Source organism: Macaca thibetana, chromosome 8 (assembly GCF_024542745.1).
Source record: "Macaca thibetana thibetana isolate TM-01 chromosome 8, ASM2454274v1, whole genome shotgun sequence".
Classification (NCBI taxonomy): Eukaryota; Metazoa; Chordata; class Mammalia; order Primates; family Cercopithecidae; genus Macaca; species Macaca thibetana.
The window spans coordinates 39,506,863-39,529,193 of NC_065585.1; the positions used below are offsets into that span (position 1 = coordinate 39,506,863).

The 22,331-nt window shown below is 37.3% G+C and overlaps 1 protein-coding gene across 5 annotated transcripts in view; it reads right to left on the bottom strand.

Annotated features, from left to right (window-relative positions):
• The window catches only part of ZFPM2 (zinc finger protein, FOG family member 2), a 503,464-nt gene that overhangs the window by 165,761 nt on the left and 315,372 nt on the right, over positions 1 to 22,331 (bottom strand). For all 5 annotated transcript variants that reach the window (XM_050802222.1, XM_050802221.1, XM_050802224.1 and 2 more), the window contains one exon: positions 12,737 to 12,848. In XM_050802222.1, the coding sequence (XP_050658179.1) occupies positions 12,737 to 12,848 (112 nt within the window). The remainder of the gene's footprint in view (positions 1 to 12,736; positions 12,849 to 22,331) is intronic.

Genomic DNA, 22,331 nt, shown 5'->3' on the forward strand with positions numbered 1-22,331 from the left:
ACTCTCCTTCAAAACGCTGGCCGCAAGGTTCATAAATCTCGGGAGACTGTTATTCTCGGGAGAATTTAAGCATGCTGAGATCAAAGTATTAAATACACAGTTATTTGGGGACCTCATTACCATGGCTGGATTTTCATCAGCCTATGATTCTATGCAAAATCCTCCAGTTGATAAGCCCTGCCTACTCATGCTGCCTTTCCATGCAGCCTTTAGTATTGAGAAGTAAAAAAATGAAATCCTAAGTCTGCCAGCAGATTGAGCAGACCTCCTCTTAGCCAAGGGGACCCTGTAGAAATCTTCATAACTGAGTTCCTGAGTATAACAGGATAGGAGGTCAGATATGTCTCATCATACCCCCCATTGCTAATTGTCATTACACTTTCTTCCCTAAGGGTTAAACAGAAGGACCCACTTCACCCCTGATACCAATAAACCACCTGACACTGCCCTTCCCTTTTGCAGTTTTGACAAAACAACTGAACAGCATTCCTTCCTGATGAGAGACCGCTAACCACAGAGTGGTTCTGGCCAGTCTGTGGAGGATGTGCAGTGAGGGTTTTCATGTCCTCTGTTTCACCTTTCAACACCAAAGAGCCGAAAACCCCACCCTTGGATCATGCTAATACCACCATTTTTTTCTGAACAAGGGTCCCATAGAGAAGCATGAAGCTCATTTGTGCATATGCATGTTTCTCCTTTCTTTCTTTCTTTTTTTTTAATTTGAGATGGAATCCCACTCTGTTGCCAGGCTGGAGTACAGGGGCGTGATCTCGGCTCACTGCAACCTCCGCTTCCTGGGTTCGAGCAATTCTCCTGCCTCAGCCCCCGAGTAGCTGGAACTACAGGTGTGCGCCACCAAGCCCAGTTAATTTTTTTATTTTTACTACAGATGGGGTTTTGTCATGTTGGCCAGGATGGTCTCCATCTCTTGACCTCATGATCTGCCAGCCTCAGCCTACCAAAGTACTGGGATTACAGGCATAAGCCACCATGCCTGGCCATTTCTTCTTTTATAAATATTCCTCCTATAGCTTACGTATATTTCACCACCTCGATCGGCATAAATCCCTGTCTTATTCTTCCCACCCTCAAAGTGTCTGTTTTTGGCTTCTGGCTGTAGGCTATGCTTCCCAGCCTGTCAGAATGGTCACCATCCATGCTGCAACGCTTTATTAGAAATAAACTTCTCCTTTCTAAATTTAAGAACCTTGTCATTCTTCAGTTGACAGTGGTCTGCTCTTAAAATAAAAAGCAGACATCATTGTATCTCAAGCCATTTGAGGAAACTTTCAATATTAAATACAGGGAACAGAATAGGCAAGAGAAAAGAAACAATGCACAGGACACACACCTTCCCAAATGTCCTCCAATTTCTATCTTCAGAGATAAAAGAATGAATATTCACATAAAAAGAGCGAGATGATGAACAAAAGAATAGTCAGAGAACAAGAAAGACCTCTTGTAAATTATAAATGTGATAGGAGCAAAGTTAAATAATAAAGTTTTAGGGTACTGCAGAAAGTCAAAGAAAGTCAAGAAGAATATTGTAAGACTATTATTAAATAGACATCATAGCTTTCTATGTTACAGAAAAAACTGCATCCTATTGGTTTATCCATTTGTTTATTCAAAAATATTCATTCAGCAGCTACTATGTGCCATGCACTGTTTAAAAAACAGAAAAAAAAAAATCCCTGTCCTTATAGAACTCCCATTCTAGGGGTAAAAAACTGACACTAAAATTCTTGGCCAGGCGCGGTGGCTCATGCCTGTAATCCCAGCACTTTGGGAGGCCGAGGCGGGTGGATCACAAGGTCAGGAGATCGAGACCATCCTGGTTAACATGTGAAACCTCGTCTCTACTAAAAACTGCAAAAATTAGCCAGGAGTGGTGGTGGGCGCCTGTAGTCCCAGCTACTCGGGAGGCTGAGGCAGGAGAATGGTGTGAAGGTGGGAGGCAGAGCTTGCAGTGAGCCGAGATGGTGCCACTGCACTCCAGCCTGGGCGACAGAGCAAGGCTCCGTGTCAAATAAATAAATAATAAAATTATTTAGTCAATAATAAAATATCAAAAATAAAGATAACTGATACAGAGGAGGTTATCAACTGAATGTTTATGTCTCCCCAAAATGTATATGTTGGAACTCTAACCCCAAATGTGATGGCATTAGGAGGTAAGGTTTTTGTGAGGCAATTAGGTCATGAGGGTGGAGCTCTCATGGTGGGATGAGTGTACATATGAGAAGAAAAGCAAGAAAGATCTCCTTAGCTCCCACTCTACTTTGTGACTATGTAGCAAGAAGATGCCCATCCACAAACCCAGAAGAGAGCTCTCACCAGGTGTGAAGTTGCCAGCACCCTGATCTTGGACTTCCCAGTCTCCAGAACCACGAGAAATAAATATTTATTGTTTAAGTCACCAAGTTTATGGTATTTTGTTATAGTTTCCTGAACTGATGGATATAGAGAAGAAAGAGAGAAACAGGGAGAGAAAGAGAGAAATGGTAGTGATGGGGGTATGGGGAGCGAGGGAGAGAGAGAGAGAGAAACAGAAAGAGAGAGGGAGAGTGAGTATTTTAGACAGGGTAGTTAGGCAGACCGTTTAGACAGACAATATGGGAGGCAACATCTAGGAGGAGTTCAGAAAGAGGTCATAGACAGCCGGGTGTGGTGGCTCACGCCTGTAATCCCAGCACTTTGGGAGGTTGAGACCATGAGTTTGAGACCAGCCTGGCCAACACGGCGAAACCCTGTTCTTTTTTGTTGTTGTTGTTGTTGTTTAAAAAAAACAGAGGTATAGAGCAATGCAGAGTCAGCATACAGTGCAAAGGCCCTGAGGTAGTGTCATTCCTTGTATTTTTAAGCAAAAGCAAGGAGCCCATGCAACTGGAACAAAGTAGCTAAAAAGTAATGGAAAGAGAAGCCACAGAGGCATCCAGGAGCAGATCATATAATGCCAAGATAATACGTTTGTAGGTTTAGTTTAGGAGTGGCAAGTTTTTCTATAAAGAACACATAATATTTTAGGTTTTACAAACTAGATTGTCTCTGTTCCAACCACTCAACTCTGATGTTACAACATGAAAGTAGCCGTAGACAATGTATAAACAAATTGCTGTGGCTGTGTTCCAATAAAACTTTATTTACAAAAACAGGTCATGGGCCAGATTTGGCTCTGCATTATATATCAATCCTTGTAATCAGTCCAATTGTGGTCCTTGGAGTATTACGTGTGCTACCACTTTCTCATTTTCTTTGGGAAACAAGAAGTAAAAACATTATTTAACAGAGGATGTTAAACATTTGGGGAGTCAGAAGTCTGAAATAGTAACTTCAAGATTGATTAGGACAACAAGTTTTGATTGTCAGACCACATACACTGAGGGCTCACATCTCCTTGTGGTCAAAAGTATCAAAAGTAACATAAAACTGATCAGTATTGGTTTTCTGTTGTTGCTGGTATTGGTAATTCTTTTGTTTTATTTTTACCGTACATTTATATAGTACTCATTGTGGACCAGACACTATTCTAGGCACTTTACAAATACTAATTTACCTAATCTCAGATGCTTGGATGGGGCCAGGAGAAAGTGGAGAGCTGGATTAACCAGAATGAGGAATTACCAGGCCAGTAAAGACCAAAAAGAGAGAGAAGGGTAAGGCACTCTAAGAAAGTGATTAGAATGACAGACCCATGGAATCCACATCAGGTAACCTGGAAGTAAGCACAGGAGGGGCTGATAGGAAAATGATGGTGGTGAAGTGTGTGGATTGCAGGTTCATTTGGTGTTGAAAAATCGCTGAAGTCTGGTAACGAGTAAAGTAAGGCAGATGGTTTACTACTAATATTTTCTAGAGGTGTGGAACATCATTATTTCCATGATACGTAAGGCTTGGTTTTGTTAGTGAATGGACCTATGCTTAACTTTTGACACAATAATCTTACTAAAATCTTAATTTCATCATGTGTGCCCTAAAAATGTCAGCAACTCTCCAATGCTTCTGTGCTAAGGTTTTCAGAACGAGCATTCAAGCGTATCCACAACATGGCTCTCAGGAATTTTTGGAGGCTTGCCCCTCAATGGTTACATTTGTAAATTCTCTGCTTTAACTGAACTGAACAGATACACTCATGAACACATTGTGTTCATCTTAACCTAGGAGCTTTTAGGCACACATTTTAACCTCCTTAAAAGCCTTCACCCCATTACTTAAATTGATACTCAATGTTCAATAGCCAACCAAAATTCCACATCTCTGTGAACATTTCTTGACAGTATGAGACTGAATTCATTATTATACATCTTTCATCAAGTAAGCTCTTTCAATAAGCTTCTTAAGCTGGGGGTGTCTCATATTCTTTTGTACTCCTCGTGACACCTGGGCCATATCGTGGGCAGAGTATGTGCTCAGTTATGTGTCTTTTATTTGGAAAATTATCTTATGAAAAACAAAGTGGCAGGAATTTCACAGAGTTACTAAAGAAAAGTAATTATATCACTAGGAAATAATTTAAATTCTGTGGATGAAGGACACTTTGTGGATAATGCAAAGATTTATTTGTTTTAGTTGGATTGTGTAAAAAGAAGAGTAAGAAAGTAGTTAAGACAAAGAATGATTTTCAAATGCAAATATTTTCTGAAATTATATAAGTAAAATAATCAAAGTGAAGAAAATTATGAAAAAGGATACCAAAAATCTCCCTAAGTCTTGCCACTTTAACAGAAATATCTTTATAATTTCACACTGTTTCTTTCCAGTATGTTTTCCTGTGCATACACTTTTTAAGTATAATCATGTTAGGCACAAAACCACATATTCTGCCTTTTTTCACCTAGATTTATCTTATAATACTTTTTTTTCTACATAATACAGTGTTTTAAAAACGATTCTCAGTATGTTACCCTGAAAAAAATCTACCCTAAACAGTTGTCCCTCATTTCAACGACAAAGATACTTTTGGGGGTAGCTTTCAAGATTAGCATCCCTTTGAATGACAAGCTAACATCCTTGAATGATAGTGAGCCACTTCTCCAAAGACCCCATTCTTCATTTCTCATTTTTATACTTATAAAACTGATATATTCTTAGTTCTTATCATGTGCCAGCATTCTAACTGGGTTTCCACCCCTAAGAGACAGAAGCTTCATCCATGCATGGATCCAGGGTGGCTTAGGATATTTTTTTTCTCCAAAATAAGATAGCACATCTAATCAACTAAGGTAATTAGTGGTATTATTGTGCAGGGCTATTTACCAACATTTCATTAAGGAAACTCACAGTGATGCTGATATAAAAACAAATGTATTTTTCACATCATATAGCATATAGTAGTAATAACTAAAGACAATAAACTATTCAGTACACCCAGACCCAGATTGAAATAACATCAATAAATCACTAACATAACAGTAAAAACAGTAAATGCATAGTAAGAAATGGAAATGACACAAAGCTCACTATTTGCTGAAGTTGCTGTCATTCTGCAATTTGCAACAGACAGCTCTATGGTAAATAACACAGTCAATAGTGGGGTCACTTGTCTTGACCTTAAGAACCCCTTAGAAATGACAATTTGAATCAAAACTGTGTGTGTGTTCTTTTTTTAAAGCAGCCATTTTTACAATCACAGATTCCTAGGAAAGGAATAATAAATTGCTCACTCCTCAAAATATTAACAGAACGTAACCAGAAAAAGCCTCAGATGTTCACGAAACATGGGTTTTCGGCATCGCGTTATCCTGTGGTGCTCTGCAATCAATTACTGTTATACCACCATCATTAATAATTTTCTTAATGAAAATGATTCTGTTGATCTCCGTTGTATTTTAATTATCAGAGTTAAGCATAATTACACTGCAGCTCTGAGCTGGCATGTGGACTCCTTTAGGGCGCAATTTTGTTTTAACACACTGATAATGTAATTTTACATTGTGTCAGTTTGTTTGGTTATTATCCAGTTGTACAATTCCACTGTATTCCTGATAACAGATAATAACCTTAGTACCTCCTATATCCTGAAGTCATTTAAAAAGCAATATTGGAATTCTGCGACTAGCTAACTTAATCGCCTTATGATTTTATAATTCCCACTGCTAAATATTTAGTTCGGGCACTCACCCTCTTTCAAAAATACTGTAAAATTAGACAATGGTTATACATTTTCTGTGAATTACTGAATAGTTAAATAAATGCATAAAATACGAACACAAATTTTTCCTTTTAAATTAGTTTGTTATTTATACGACATTATGCCCTCTAGGTAAAGTTAAACATTAACTTTTAGGATACTTTGAAAATTGGCTGCCACATTAGACAAAGCTATTGCTTGAAAATTCTAGTAACATGCAACAGATCATCTATTTTAAGGTGGAACATGGTCCAGACTTTTACAAGAGTCTTTGTAATGAAAGACATTTGTTTTGAAAACTTAATTTAGAGAGTGTGCAGAAAGTTATTCACCCAAGCTAAATCATACTAGAATTTCTGTCATTATTTCAGTGGTGACTAGTATAGGCTCTTGGACATAAAAGACATTCAAACACGGTTAAATTGACTAATTGCATGTTTAAATTCGTGTGAATCTGCAAAATCAGAACTTTAAAGACTGTCATAGCATGATTTTGAAATTGCTGTGTAGTCGTCTACATGATTTGAAATTGCTGTGGTCTTAGAAACAACAAAGAAATTAGCATAAACTGTTGCTGCCACTGCTGTTTTAGTTTTTGAATAATCTCTTTAAAATCAAGCCAAAGAATGCGGAAAAGAATTTGCTAATAAACATGTATGCAAATTTGCAAAGAAAGGCAATAACCTGTAACCTTGGCTTAGTAAATGGCATCTTCTAAAATTTTGTTGATTGTACAATTGGGAATTGAAGTCAACAAGCTCAATACTGAATCCCAACTTCATCATTTGAACTTACTTAACCCATCGAAACCTAAATTTATTCATCTGCAAAATGGGAGAAGCACTGTTTAGATATCATGAATCTGTTGTATTGTAAGCAAGAAAATTTATGTAAAGTGATTAGAACAGTGTCTGGAATAGAACAAAGATTAATAAATGGTAATTGCTATTATTAGTAGTAATAATATCATCATTTTCATCTTTATACTAGCACTGTATATAAGACTTTCACTAAAATAAAAGTATCACGTGCCCAAGAAAAACATCCAATGATATGCTCCCATACAGGCTTCTGGTCTCTGATTCTGTGATACAGATCTCTGCAAATATTCTGTGGGTTCAAAGTGACTGAATGAGACTTGTAGAAGGCTTCGCTATAAATACGATATCACTATATGCTTGATACCAACATGGAGGCCTGGCTTCATTTTCTCTTAGTGTGTACTGACTTATGACCACAAGGACTGCTTGTACGATAATCAGCAACATAATATCGATCATAACCTCTGCAATCATGTAAATGGGTGCTTCACAAAAATCCCACATGGTAGCCATTGCTATTCCATTTTCACAGTTGAGAAAATCAAGATTAGAGTGGGCAAGTGATTTGTCTAAGGTTCCATATGAAATACAGATTTTTACAATAATATTGTGGCTTTGCATATACAGAAATATTCTGTGGTTGAGGTGAGAGTGAGGGTTAGCAGATACTTTTTCACTCTCTTGATTGACAGTGTTTATTCTCTTAAGCTGGAGACCCAGAGAATGTGGCTACTTTGAAATAACAACTACAAGAAAATTGAAGAACTAAATAATGTAATTATCCCTGATTTGAAGCTGAGTGATTAAACCCACATCAAAGATGCTAAAGGTGTAATTTTAAATACCCTCAACACATAAAATTCTAAATATACTATTTGTTTTTCATATGAAAAGGTCACCATTCTTTGCAAACAGTAGATAGCATATAATAAGGTAAGGTAAAGAAGTAGATCATCAGTGCTCAACAGACAGTGGATTTTAAGAGTAAGTGGGCAGGCCTTTGCTCACCCTCCTCTCCAGCAGAGCTCCTTTTAACTTCAGCATTATGCTTTTTAGTATTTTTCCACTGAGATAAGTAAATTAGAATTATCTGGAGTCTGTTGAGAATAATGGCAAAAAACAGACGACCCAACAGGTCTGGTCCATCAATGTCTGGATGACCTAATTACTTTCTGGAATGACAAGGGGTAGGTGAGGCAGGAACAACGCACATCAGATTCGAATGTTAATGCCAACCACTATACTTTTAAAATTTTTTCTAGAACAAGATGACGGCAGCCTGTCAAATAGCACTGAGTGATATAACACAATTTTATTTTATAATAATGTGATGGACACGCTGACAATGAAAACTTTGTAGTCATATTTAATTTTGTTACTAGCCTACATTTAGGAATACTTTGGGAAGCAAGTATGCCTCCTAGATGGTAATAGTTAAACATTAAATGGACCTATTTTCACACCATAAGAAAACACTATCAAAAATCTCAGTCATGGCATTTTTGCAAAATGTCATACTGCAATTTATCTTCTATTTGTAAATAGATACTGATAGGTTCTCAGCCAGGTCCTATAATAATGATTTGGCATTGAGTTTATAAGTAGTTTAGGTTCTTAGGAAAAAAACAAATAAATACAATTGTGGCATCAGGAATTTAATTTTCATCGTCCATAAGAGCTTTTTACACTTTAGGAATAATATGTGACACATGGGAGCATGGATGTTGGCCCAAGAAGCAACCACTCTTTTGTGGCAGCATATCCTTGGTTTTATTTAGGGAACTATCTCTCCTCCATTTCAGTGGCTCATGTGGGGTTAATTTTATTTTTAGGCCCCAGGCTGACTATGGTCTGCCTAGGAGAGTCATAGTGATTAATTGGTTCAGGGAATGGTATGTGATGTGCTCTAATCACAAAACCCAGAAAAGCTCTCTTTTCACCGAAGTTGCTATGCTGGTGGAATAAGTCTGGAGTTGCCACTAGTTATCTGAGAATGATGCCCACACAAGAAAGAAGAGCCACATGATAGAGAGAGAGAGTCTGGGAACAAAGTTTGAGCAACTGAATCAAGCAGTTCCTGACATCCAGAATATCCCTGGACTCTCAGTGATACGAGCAGATGAACCCACCTACCCCAAAACACACACACACACACACACACACACACACACACACACACACAATTTTTTGGCAGAATCTAATTTCAGTTAGATTTCTATTGCTTGAAAACAAAAGAGGCCCAATTAATAAACAATGTAGGCATTATGAAAATGCCACAAACATTGTAGAGGTTCAAGTTAACATTTGTTAACCCTTCCATCTTCAAAAAGCTTTTGCTTTGAGGAGTGTTATCATACATACAGACTGTGGAGACAGACGACTCCAGAGTCCAGCGTGTTTGGATACCAGTAGGAGCGCCTCCCGGGGTCATATTTTCCATGATCCAATCAATCCCTAGTGAAATCCCAGAATATTAAGGTATTGACGCAACTTTGGGATATGCTCTGCGTGAGCTGTCTCCTCCCTCTAAAGGCACTCTAAATACTAGAAATTAGTTTCAGGCCTCTGAACCCCAGGTAGAAGATCAAAGAAAAGTCTGCAGCAAAGTAGAGAAACAAAAATATATATGTTGAAATGCAAATGATCAGGGCTTTTTGTTTTTGTTTTTTACTGCATAATTCTAGATCATTAATATCAGCATCCACTGTGAGTTTTCAAGAGGGCTACGATAAATGATATTTGGTCATGGGGCTTTTTTCTTTAATCTTACGGTTCTATGAAATGCGTTTTGGGAAATGCCACACTTTAATATATATATTTTGTGATTTCTAGGGATAAAAGCCTGAGTGGTTTTGGTTGTTACTCATCATCTAACAGTGGTAAAGGGAAAGGCAGAGTCATGTAGTTCAAGGAGTACAGAATTTGGAGCTGTCAAGACGTAGATTGAATTTAGCTCTATTGTTAGCTCTCTATGATCACAGGCAATCATGCCACCTCTCTAAGTCATAGGTGCAAAATGAGAAAATACTATCTATTTCATTGAGTTGTTTTGAAGCTTAAAGCAGACAGAACATATTCTAGTACGCATCACTTCAACCCTAAGTTGGACAAATGTATGCTTGAATCCCACTCAATCACTTGTTAGCCATGTGACCATGACAAACTATTTACCCTACTTAAGTCTTTTATCTACCTTTGTAAAATGGGGTAGTACGCTGATTATCTCATAGGAGCTATTAAATAAGGATTAAGCTTTAAAAAGCATACACAGTAGTTATTACAGTTCTGGCATTTGAACTGCAAAACCAATTGTTCTTGTAAGTTGAACAATGCCAAATTACCCTTTACAGGTTAAAACATTATTGAATAGCAGCAATTCATACAGTTCATCATCATAGTATGTGAAATGTCTATTTCAGTGTCTGGCAACAATTCATCATTTGTTTATCTGGTCAACCAATCAATATGTACTTAGTGCTTTTCTTGTACAGGTAGCATGCCAGACCAGGAATAGAAAGGTGACTAAGACACAATCTGTGTCCTCAGTAAATATAGAGTAGATTGAAGAGGCAGGCAATCATAACTAACTTTTTTACTTACTCCTTTTTTGGACACATAAACTGTATACTCATGATCATGAAATAAGGTAATAGAGAGCAATGAGAGAAGCACATACAATTTGGCATGGGAGCATCAAGAAGATAATTCAAGGTGTGCCCAATAAATGGTGGCTACTATCATCAACGTACAAGGTTAGCACATAGTTGGACTCAATACATGCTTTACCAGTTCATTAATGAACAATTAATAAGCTTCTATTAATTACTCTAAGTTGTTTATTGAAAAAAGATATAAGGTATAGCCAACCATAAACACATAAGTTTGCTCAAGTTAGCATACCCCACTAAATACAGAATTCCAATTCTGTTATACAGGTTTGGCATCCCTAATCAGAATATCCAAAATCTTTCAGATTGTTCCAAAATCCAAAACCTTTTGATCACCATATGATGCTACAAGTGAAAAATTCCACAATTGACCTCACGCAATGGGTGACAGTCAAAACTTAGTCTCATGCACAAAATTATAAAATATTGTGTAGAATTACCATTAGGTTATGTGTATTTTGTGTTTATGAAACATAAATGACTTTCATGTTTAGACTTGGGTCTCATTTCCAAGATATCTCATTATGTACATGCAAATATTCCAATCTGAAAAAAAATCTGAAATCTGAAACACTCTGGTCCCAAGCAATTTGGATAAGGGATACTGAAAATATGTAACAATCATCTCTACTAAAAGAATAGCTGATTTAAAAGTGCAATGAATTTGAATCATAAATGAGGACCAGCTATTGCCATGTTTCCCTCCGTACTATATTGGTACAATGAAGATAAAATATCATACAACAGAAATCTATCCCCAACAAGTGGTCCTGCATTCCAAGGCAGGAATTTTGTATTTCTTTTGTATTCTGAATGTCGGCACTGGTAAACTGATTCCCTATACTTTCCACTTTGATAGATTATATTGGCATATCCTGGGAAAATCTCACATCCCTTTTAGCTGAACGCTCCCACCAGCATACCACAGGTATTTCAGGTTAGAAAATTAGTGGGTATGGGGACAAGCAATTATAGAAGGAAAAAACTATAATCAGATCCTGGTGTGCAGATTGGTTTTTTTTTTAGCTTGCAAATTCCCTCTTTCCGGTGTTTCAACTTTCAAAGGTTTATGGTAGTTTAGAGGCAATCCTCTTATAAGTGTACAAATTGTAATGATTATAGGAACAAGTTGTAATTGTTTCTAGCAAGTTTTTAAGAGTCTTTGATGTTATGATTAGTGTTTTATATGTTAATATATTGATAGGGGTGCTTATTTGCTTGTTCCCTTGTATGCTTTTATGGTTTCTAGGTTCAATGTGCAAATACATCTTTGATCTCGGTAGGTCTATTTGGTTTAAAAAGAAAGCCAAGGGAAATTAAACATGAGAAGCACAAAGTTTTGCAATATTTATGAAGAAGTAAGATTAGGGATTTCACTGTAAGAGTACAGAGCTAGGACCAAGACTCGAATGTGGAGAAAAGTGCCCCAAAACTACACCACACGTGAGGAGGGTCCCGTGCTATGGACAGCCAGCCCCACGACGTGCCATCATGGAGCTGCAGCTCCTTTGTAGCCAGGGCGCAGCTACATGACGCAGTCTGGGTTGATGTCACACTGAGCAAATCAAAGGCAATGCCCTGCAAGTCATCAGCTTCTGCTTTAGAGTTTGCCTCCTGCCCTTCAGAAATCACCAGGGGGAAGATTTCTGTCTTTGCAAAGGTTTCATTTCCAGCTATCCTCTCATCACACATGACTTCCGGAAAGTGGCTAGAATGTAGCGCCTCTTGGACCATGCACCTTGACACAAATTGCTAAACTTTAGAAAGATTTCACTTTTTGATAATGTCTAAAAGGAGAATTTGGAGTTTCGTCAAACCTGGCTATCAATGATACTAACAGCAAGAGAAAGATACTAGTTAAGCCACTCAAATACAGAGTTAGGTAAATGTATAAGGCACTAAGTAATTAATGGTATGACCCTTTTTGTTTTATGTTGCACAGAAAAACAAAAAAGGTGGCTTTACTGAAAATACACATTAGAGGAACTCAAATGGGAAAACAGGACGAGAGAGGATCAAATTATACTTTGCACTTCCGTTCCAGCTCTTCAGGTGCTGTTTTGCAATGCTCAGGTTTTAATACTTCCAAAGAGAGAGGGAAACAATCTTGCATTTACCTTTGCTGTACACAATGCAGTTGTTTTTGTTGTCTTCCACTCCTTGCCAAGTCACATCCAGCAACCACTTGGGACCAGCAGTCAGCACCATTGGGACCTGAGCCTTTGTCTTCTGTAGAAAGAATGATAACAAACAGATGCCATTTGCTTCCGTTGATTAAAAACTTGAATAATAACTGTACTAATCATTTTATTTTTACAAACAACTAAATCTCCCAAACCATAATCCAAGTCCTTATTCCCCTGTCTCATGATATCTTTTTAAGACGACAGAAGCTGTAAAGCTTTACTGCTTTCACTAATCTGAATGGTAGAAATATTATCAAGGATTTTTTTTTTTTCCTAAATGATACTGAATCAGATCTCCAAGATTAGACAGATCTCTTGTGGCTCTGAATTATAAAGAGAATGCAGATGACTTTCATTGCAAAGAGCAGAGTGTTTAGAAGTGAACTTTAGACACATTGTACTTTACTATCAACAGGATCTCACTATTTCCTGAAACAGACAGGAAAGAATTTAAAGAATCAGGATCCATTTCAAAGCTCTGTCCTGAGCAACATTTATATTAGAGTAAGAACTTACTCTGAATGAATAATGACATTTACCCAACCCCCTAAGTGTGGATATGTAGTCTCACTGTAACTGAAATAATAATAATGCTAATGATGCACCATACATTGTCTCCAGAAAGACTGTAAAAGAGGAATCATGAATAAATTCAAATGCAGAGCAACTAAAGCATGACATCCCTTGCTCTGAGAACCACAGAAGCACAGAGACAAGTGCTATAATTCTAACAAAGTATTTTCAGTGTACATGTTAAATAGAAGGCTCAAAATAGTCACAATTTTTGGCTGTTTGGCATCCAAATTATTTATCTGTAAACCTCCGTGGATAAATTTACATGGCTGGAAATAAACTGGGGAGGAAATAAGTATGTCTCAGCAAGACTGTGTTTCCCGATGAGTCACGGTGAACGGGCATTCACTTTTATCATTCTCCAGTCCATGTTCTGTATGTCAAACACCATGAAACCACAACTCAGAGTACAATACAAGGGTCTCAAGGTAATTTTTGAACTGAATTTTCACCTAGATATGATCCTGCCAAAGAGATCTCAGTCCATTTTGGGATTTTTCCACATGATACATACTATCACAAATTTCCCAAATTGGTCTTAACAAGTATTCACTTGAGGAGTTCCACGTAATCTGGTGATTTCAAATCTTTCAGGAATCTGGAAAACCCATTTCACCTGCCTCATGACAACAATGATAGCACAAAAAACACTGATCCATTGTTAATTGCAAAGCCATACTGAAAACTATGCATAAAATGAATGCTGACCCATTTCTTAAAATATCAATTATATTATAAATGTAAAAACTACCATAAAATATAGTATTTAATGGAAAAATCAAACATGATGGATTTAAAAAGTCTGAAAAAAACTACTTCAAATATTAAAACAAAGAGTATAAACTATAACTAAATCAAGTATAATAAATTCTAGTACCTTGATCTTTAATATTTATATTTTGATTCATTGTGGAGTCTTAATTTTTCAAACATGTATCTTAATAGTTGGCAAAGATAACCACAAAGAAGTTCTCTAAAAGCCTTGTGAAAAAGATGTAATTTTATATTCTATGTATATTTTAACTATATAGACAAAAATGTTATCAAGTTATCCCTATTGCTATCAGTCTGAGAAACCATTATTTTGTATTTCGATTTTCAAAATAGGATTAGAGGAGAAACAAACTTGTTTATACGAAATGATAGTGATCCAAATCCAATTAAATATTAGGTCTTAATGACACATATTTTGCTCTTCTTTTACTATCAGACTGACAGATAAATCCACAGATCAGGATCTGGTGGTCGGGCGTGGTGGCTCACTCCTATAAACCCAGCACTTTGGGAGGCCGAAGTGGATGAATCACTTGGAGTTCGAAAGCAGACTGGCCAACATGCTGAAGTCTGGTCTCTACTAAAAATACACAAATTAGCCAGGTGTGATGGTGCATGCCCGTAATCCCAGCTACTTGGGATGCTGAGGCAGGAGAATTGCTTGAACCCAGGAGGTGGAGGTTGCAGTGAGCCAAGATCATGCTACTGTACTCCAGCCTGGGTGATAGGGCTAGACTCTTGTCTCAAACAAAACAAAACAAAACTAAACAAAACTAAACTAAACCCCAAAGGATCTGCAGTTCTCCAGGCCCAGGCAGAACAAGTCAGAGGAGGGAGTCCACCATTTCAGGAAGCCTATGCAGGGGCACTCAGTGAATTATTTGTAACATCACTCTTTCCCGATTTTAAATAATAGATTTCAAACAGGCACCTGGCCTATTTTTCCCAGATTATCTTATTTCATGAAAAATAATTATTTTAAATTATTTAATCACCTTGTTTCATAGTTCTTAGAATCCTATGAATTTTGACACAGTAAATTAGCTTTTATAATAATTTCATAGATACTATAAAAAATAGATAGTGATCACTTACATTCTTTAGAGAATCTTTTAGTATTAAGTAAATCAACTGATTTTCCAAAACCATAATCTTCCATTCATTTCACAAATAAGCAAACTCAGTCCTGTGCCTTGTGCTAGGAATGTAAGTAAGTCTTTTTTGGTGAAGGATACAGATACATTAAAAATGTTTAAAGTAATGTGAAAAGTACCATGGTAGGAAGTGCTAAGACATGTGTCAATTGTTTTGGGGTCAATGAAGGAAAGAGAAAAACTCCCATCCTTTGGAGTCTGGGGACACATCATAGAAGAGGCAACATTCGGGCAGGATTTTAAAGGATAAACAGGAAGAATGTGCAGTTGCTGGAAACAGTGTGGGCAAAGGCTGAACAGTCTATAAGAAAGTCAAGTGTGCAGGAAATGGGAGTTCTGGGACTCTGGTTAAAGTTCTTATGAAGTCTTTAGCACTCTTTTTGTTACGTAGACAGCACTAGAAAAGTATTATCTATCATAATCATCATTAATATTATTGTTATTGATAAATGGAAAGAACATAATAGCATATGTATCTGGCAGGGCAGGTTATAAACAGATTTTAAAAGACCTTGATGCATTAGGCAAAACTTTGGTAAACTTTACTTTGTGCTTAATTCTGTAAGCAGAAGGAAGCCAATAAAGATTTTTTAGGGAGATGGAATAAGAGTACTACTGTTTAGGCTACTTGTGCAAGGATTTTGTTAGGCATTTCCCTTACTTACCTAGCCCTCATGTATATTTTTAGATAAGAAAATTGCAACTGAAAAATTAAATAATATCCTTTAGGTCAAATTGTTGGTAGGTGGCAGAGGGCAGAGCCAATATTTATATTTAGCTTTGTTTCCAAATATTACCACCCCTAGTGGTTTTTCTAGAACTGAAAGGTTTTCCAGGAAGCTGTATTTTCAATGCCTTGGGCAATTTAGGATGAGTTTTTCACCTCCCCCACCACCACCACTACTACTACTACTAAAACAATATTAGTGGTTTACATGTTGGCTATTGAGGTAAGCATTTCACTTGAATGGTCTTTTTTGATTTTTACAACTCCAGAAGTTAGGTACTAACATTTTCTCCATTTTCTACATAAGCAAATTAAGGATTAGAGGAGCTGATATTGTGAGTAAAATATAAAAGTAATCAATTAATATATTTCCTAATGGTAACTTAGGCATTATATCTTTTAAAACTCTGGCAAAGGTTTATTTTGCCTGGGTACAAGTAGCATTGGATTTATTAAAAAATTGATAAAATAATTTATTTTAGACCAAATCAATAAAGCAGAAGAAAAAAATGGAGCAAAGACTTGCTGAAAGTTATACCCAAGCTGTAAAGTAAATAATAAGTAGATAAAAAATCTCAAGGGACCAGTTATTACAGTTTTGAGGAGGTAAGTCAATTTCTTTCTGAAGAAGTCAACTTTTGCAGAGATTGACTGACTTCAAAGAAGATTACCAAGTGTGAGAAGGAAGGAGTTAGCCAGGATTATACGAAATCTACACTCCAGAAAAATCCATGAATAGAAAATAACAATAATATCCACATTGATCATTAGGTTCACTTCCTGTGTCTCCAACATAAGAATTCATAAAATTCTAGAACACTAAGAGCTAGAAGCTACTTTAAAGTTCACTGAGTTTAATTCTCATATATCACAAACAAGGAAAGTCAGGCCAAAATTTTTATCTCATACTCTACAATGGGTACAACTGGCACAACATTTTGGGAAAAGAGAACAGACATAAAAGGTGTGGTAGACAGGAAAATGGCCTACCAAAGATGGCTATGCCCTAATCCCCTGGAACCTGCGAATATGCTACCTTACTTGGCAAAAGGGATTTCAGAGAGGTGATTAAGTTTTTGTACCGTGAGATGGTGAGATTATCCTAGATTATCCAGATGGGCCCGGTCTAATCACATAAATCCTTACAAGTAGAAGTGAAAGGCAAGAGTAAATCCAAGAGATTCTACACGAAAAAATGCCGTCTGCTTTTGCTACCTTTAAAGATGGGGGACTGAGAGCAGAAACTAAAGAATGTAGTGGTGTCTAAAATCTGGGAATGACCTCCAGTTTACAGGAAGCAAGAAACAAGAACTTCAGCTCTACAACATCAAGGTACCAAATGTTGCCAACAATCTGAATGAATGAGCACGAAATGGATTCTCTCCTAGAACCTCCAGAAAGGAATGCATGAGGAAGGCTGACACCTTGATTTTAGTCTGGTGAAGTCTGTACTCATATTTCTGATCTACAGAATATGAGATAATAAATATCTGTTGTTTGAAGCCCCCAAGTCTACGGTAGTGTGTTTCAGCAGCAATAGAAAGCTAACACAAAAGATATCCAGATTTATTGATTACAGTTAAAACAAAAATAACTAATTTTCTTATCAAATGTGCTCAAAAGTGTGAAATAGCTTCCCCTTAGTTGAAATAACACCAAATATACCTTGTTATTCCACAATCATTGATCATTTATTTATAAGTCATTATGAAGCAGGATATTTCCCTGACCCCTTCACGGGACTTGTGACAGCGGTGCCTCATTTACTCAGCCTGATGCTCTCAACTCCTCGCGGGAGAGAGCACACGAGCCAACAAGTACGGAAACTGGAGTGAACAAGCACTGGAACCAGCCAGCCACTTCAGTGCCAATGGGACCAAACTCCATTCACTCGGACCCGCTGTGTTCCACCTCTTGCAGGAGGGAGTGCGCAGGTGAGTGGGTGCGGGAAGCAGCCAGACACTTTAGTGCTGGCAGGAGTGAACTCCATGCAGGTCCCACAGCAGCATACAGGCAGGGGTGACTGTGACTCCCAAAGCCCCAGAGGGCTTGTTACAGTGCTATTTTAGCTCTGCCGTCCGTGGTCAGCTTAACTGTTAACAGCTCAGTGGGTCTTTTGCCTTTTCATGTGAGATGGCTACTCTCCAGCAGCCAGGGCAAAGGGCCAGTGTGACAGCCTTTTGTATCCTCACTCGTGGCTCCCAAGCTCTTGTCTAGTGTCTGGGAAAAATGGAGTCGCATTAACAAAGTGAAAGATAGTAAATGTGGGAGATTTTATTGTCTATGAAAGTAGATCTCAGTGGGAAGGGGAGCTGAAAAGGGGACGGGGTGGGTAGGTAATCTTCCCCTGAAGTCCGACCATCTCTGGCCAGATTCTTCTCCAAAGTTGCACCATCAAACCATCTCTCTGAAGTCAAGCTGCTTCTCTCCAACGTCCAGCCATAGTCCTGTCTACCAGCTGAAGATTTTTATAGGCACAGGATGGGACAGTGTAGGTGGTTTAGGAAAAGACAACATTTGAGTGGGAAAACAGGGATAGAAGTTCTCACTTTGGGCCACGGTTTCAGGCTTTTTGGCTTGAGGGTGGCATTTTTGCCAGGGACCCACCCTTTTCTGCCTAGAATTTCTCTGCCTCCTGTCCCCATCAATTAGAGATACTGTGTTCTTGCTTTAAAATACCAGCAAATACACAATGGTGACTGTAATAATTCCTGCTTATATAATCAGTTATGTCATATCTTGAAGCATCATTGACTTTACAGTTGAAGTATAACAAAAGGACATTATTGTTTTTGGAGTCACATTATCTAGGTTTGAATCCTAACACATGCCACTGGTAGCATCTATGACTAGAAAACCACTTAAGTGTTCTGAACTTCAGAACGGACATCAGCACAGTGGGGCTAATTTTCATTTCAGAGGCTTTTGAGAAGTAACTAGCAAAGAGCCTAGTACTCTACAGACGCACATCAAACTTTTGCTGGATAGCTACATTAAAAAATGAAATAAAACACACAAAAAAGCATTTACTGAATCCCCACCATTTCTCAGGCTCCGGTCATATTTGTAGTGATTAGCATAGATGTCTAGACAAAAAGTCTTTATTATCTAATTGAAAGGTTGTGATAGTCATTATGGCTACTGATCAGTTAGTTCCAACTCTTCAATTTCCAGATCTCTTTTAAAGTTGGATCTGGCCACGTGACTTTGCTTGACCAATGAAATTGAAGAAGTGGCTTGTGTCACTCCTACACAAAACCCGTGAGATCCAATGGCCAATTCACCATTATGCCTTGCTTTTGCTGAAACAATCATGGAAACAAAGAGGTGGACTGGCAACTGCAGTGGTCAGGGAGTATGAGAAAGAAATGAACTTTTTCATGTACAAAGCTGTTGTAGTATTAGGATTGCTTACAACCTCAGCAAAACCTAGCTTATTTTCACTTATACAAAATTTTTCTCCATTTTTTTCCATTTTGAAATATTGAATTTTTATAGGTTCAAGTTTGTATTTTGTCTGTTATCTAGACAGTCTCTTTCAGTAATAAATCAATTCAAGGTACATAACAATAGCCTTGAATTTCACTTAAACTGGAATGTCTTCTTTTTTTAAAAAAAAGAAATCTTGTGCACTTCTGAGGCTCCACATTGTACATTTTAAAATTCTGCACTCCTGGACACGGTTTGAACCCAGAGTTTCACGTTTAGACAGCCCACAACTAGACAAACTTGACAAGGACAAAATGGGTCAAAAGTGTCATTTCTTAGGAATAATTAAAATCATCTAATGTGGATGAGAGAGGTCAGACTAGCATCCACTTCTCACTAACCTTTAGAGTTACTGGACCGACAAAGGAGGAAGCCTTCAATAAATGTTTATAGTCAAGCCAAAAGGTTAATGGAGATAAAAGTAGACAGCCCAAAGGTAAATAATAGAGGACTAACCCAAGAAACTGGTGACATAATGTTGTCCCAGGGATTCCAAATTTTGCTAGAAAAAAAGATACTGAGGATTTCCAAAAGGAGGGTTAGAAAGAAATGAAAGTCATAGGAAAATCTTTCCATGAGATGAGCTTATTTTTACATTACATCCCTTTAACAGAAGTAGAAGTGTTATTTGATTTAAAAAATTGGCCTCCATTGACTTTAGTTTAGGAAATACAACAAAAATACCATTAGAGAATCTCATGCCAATGCCGTGAGATATAGTTTGATGCTGTTAAAAATGCCCTCGGTGTGTGGCTTCCTTAACTGGGTAACAGATCAAAAGCGCTGAGGCCTGTTTGGCTAAATACTGCTCTTTTAACAATTCATAGCTGTTTATATTCTCTCAGCTATAAAGCATATTTGACAACAGGCCTAGAGGATTTTTAAAATTACTATAGACATTACATTTATATTGTGAGAACCGGAAATATGCGCGCACACACACACACACACACACACACACACACGCACACACATTCCCTTGCCCTTAGGAATTGTACACTACCACCACTGCCAACCTCCCCTAACTGAATTATTCCCTACATTTAAATGAAAAAAGTGGTGCTGTATGTGATTTGACCTTGTACAACCACACAAAATTTTACACAGTAAAAGTTTCAGTTAATGTATCCAAGCAGTTCTCCACACTGGAACTCAATTCAAATTCAATCTGACAGTCAGGAAAATATTATATCACACTCCTTTTAACTATGTGAAATCTCTAGAGACAGTGAATTGAATTTGAAAATTTCCCTCACCAACAGCTATGGGGGCATAACAATTACAAATCTTGGACTACTTAGACTGGGGAAAAATATGCCCGGGAATAATTCAAGACCTTATACAATTGAATTTTCAGTAATCCTGGGCATGGACTACAGTCTCAACAGTATTTATTTGACTGGAACTATACAACTTTTAGTATGCTAATTTCCACCCAACAAAATAGTGCTTTTTAGTATTTGCCATTTAATAAGTTAAACTTTTGAAAGTTAAACCAAGTGAAAGTTTGCACTTGATGCTATTTAGGCAAAAGGCCTTTCTTTCTTTCTTCTTCTTTTTTTTTTTTTTTTTTTTTGAGAATAGAGTGTCATTTTAAACTACATAAACAAAATCATTTCATTCCATGTGATCCTGTAGGGTCAACATTATTGATGTGATATAAAAACAGGTTCTCAGGCTGGGCACGTAATCCCAGAACTTTGGGAGACTGAGGCTGGTGAATCACCTGAGGTCAGGAGTTCGAGACCACACTGGCCAACATGGTGAAACCCCATCTCTACTAAAATTACAAAAAACATTAGCCAGGTGTGGTGGCAGGCACCTGTAATCCCAGCTACTTGGGAGGCTGAGGCAGGAGAATTGCTTGAACCTGGGAGGCAGAGGTTGCAGTGAGCCGAGATTGCACCATTGCACTCTAGCCTGGGTAACAAGAGTGAAAGTCCCACTAATAAAAAAAAAGAAAAAATAGGTTCTCACAGATAACACCTGAATATTCCCCATGACTAATTAATGTTAAGTACTCAAACACAGCCAGGCATATCACTTGCCTCAATTAAAATCTTGTGATTCTATTGAAAAATGGAGTAAAATGACCACTGAATTAAATTGGGATGTCCCTTACGTGAGAGTTGCAAAGTGTGCATGTGTGTATACGTGTTTCTATATACAGAGATTTCAGCAAGTAACTTAGAAAACTTCCAAATGCATATATATTTTTAAAAGCTATCTTATTTGTGTTTATTGTTTGAGAAATAAGAAAACTCAACTTCTTAAAACATTATCAAAGTTGCATTGCTTGAAAAAAAATTATATGCTATACCTACTTTTGAAACTGAAGCTCAACATATTAAGAATACTCCTAAATTAGAAAATATGTGAAAAGGACAAATGGGAAAGACATTAGCAACATCCTATAACAAGAACCACTACACTATATAATTAGGCACAGAATAGATTTATGAATGGAGATTCCAGGAACATTTCATTAGATTAGAGTTTTCTTGGAGCACAGTTCTACAAAATATCCTGTAAGAACAGCATGAGAGTGAAATTCCAGAGAACTTCTGCTAACAAATGTCTTCGAGTAGAATGTGGTATGTGGGATCTCAAATATGATAAGAGACTTTTCAAAAACAAAATGAGTGTGAAATAAAATGATAGAATTCTTGGCTATTATGTCCATACTCCTTATGTCAGACAGTTTTATCTCTATGAACCAAAAATTTAAATAATCATTATCTCTGAGGTATATTTGCTTTTAGTTCTCAAATTGTTGGAACATATTATCTTAACATGAGTCACTGCTTGA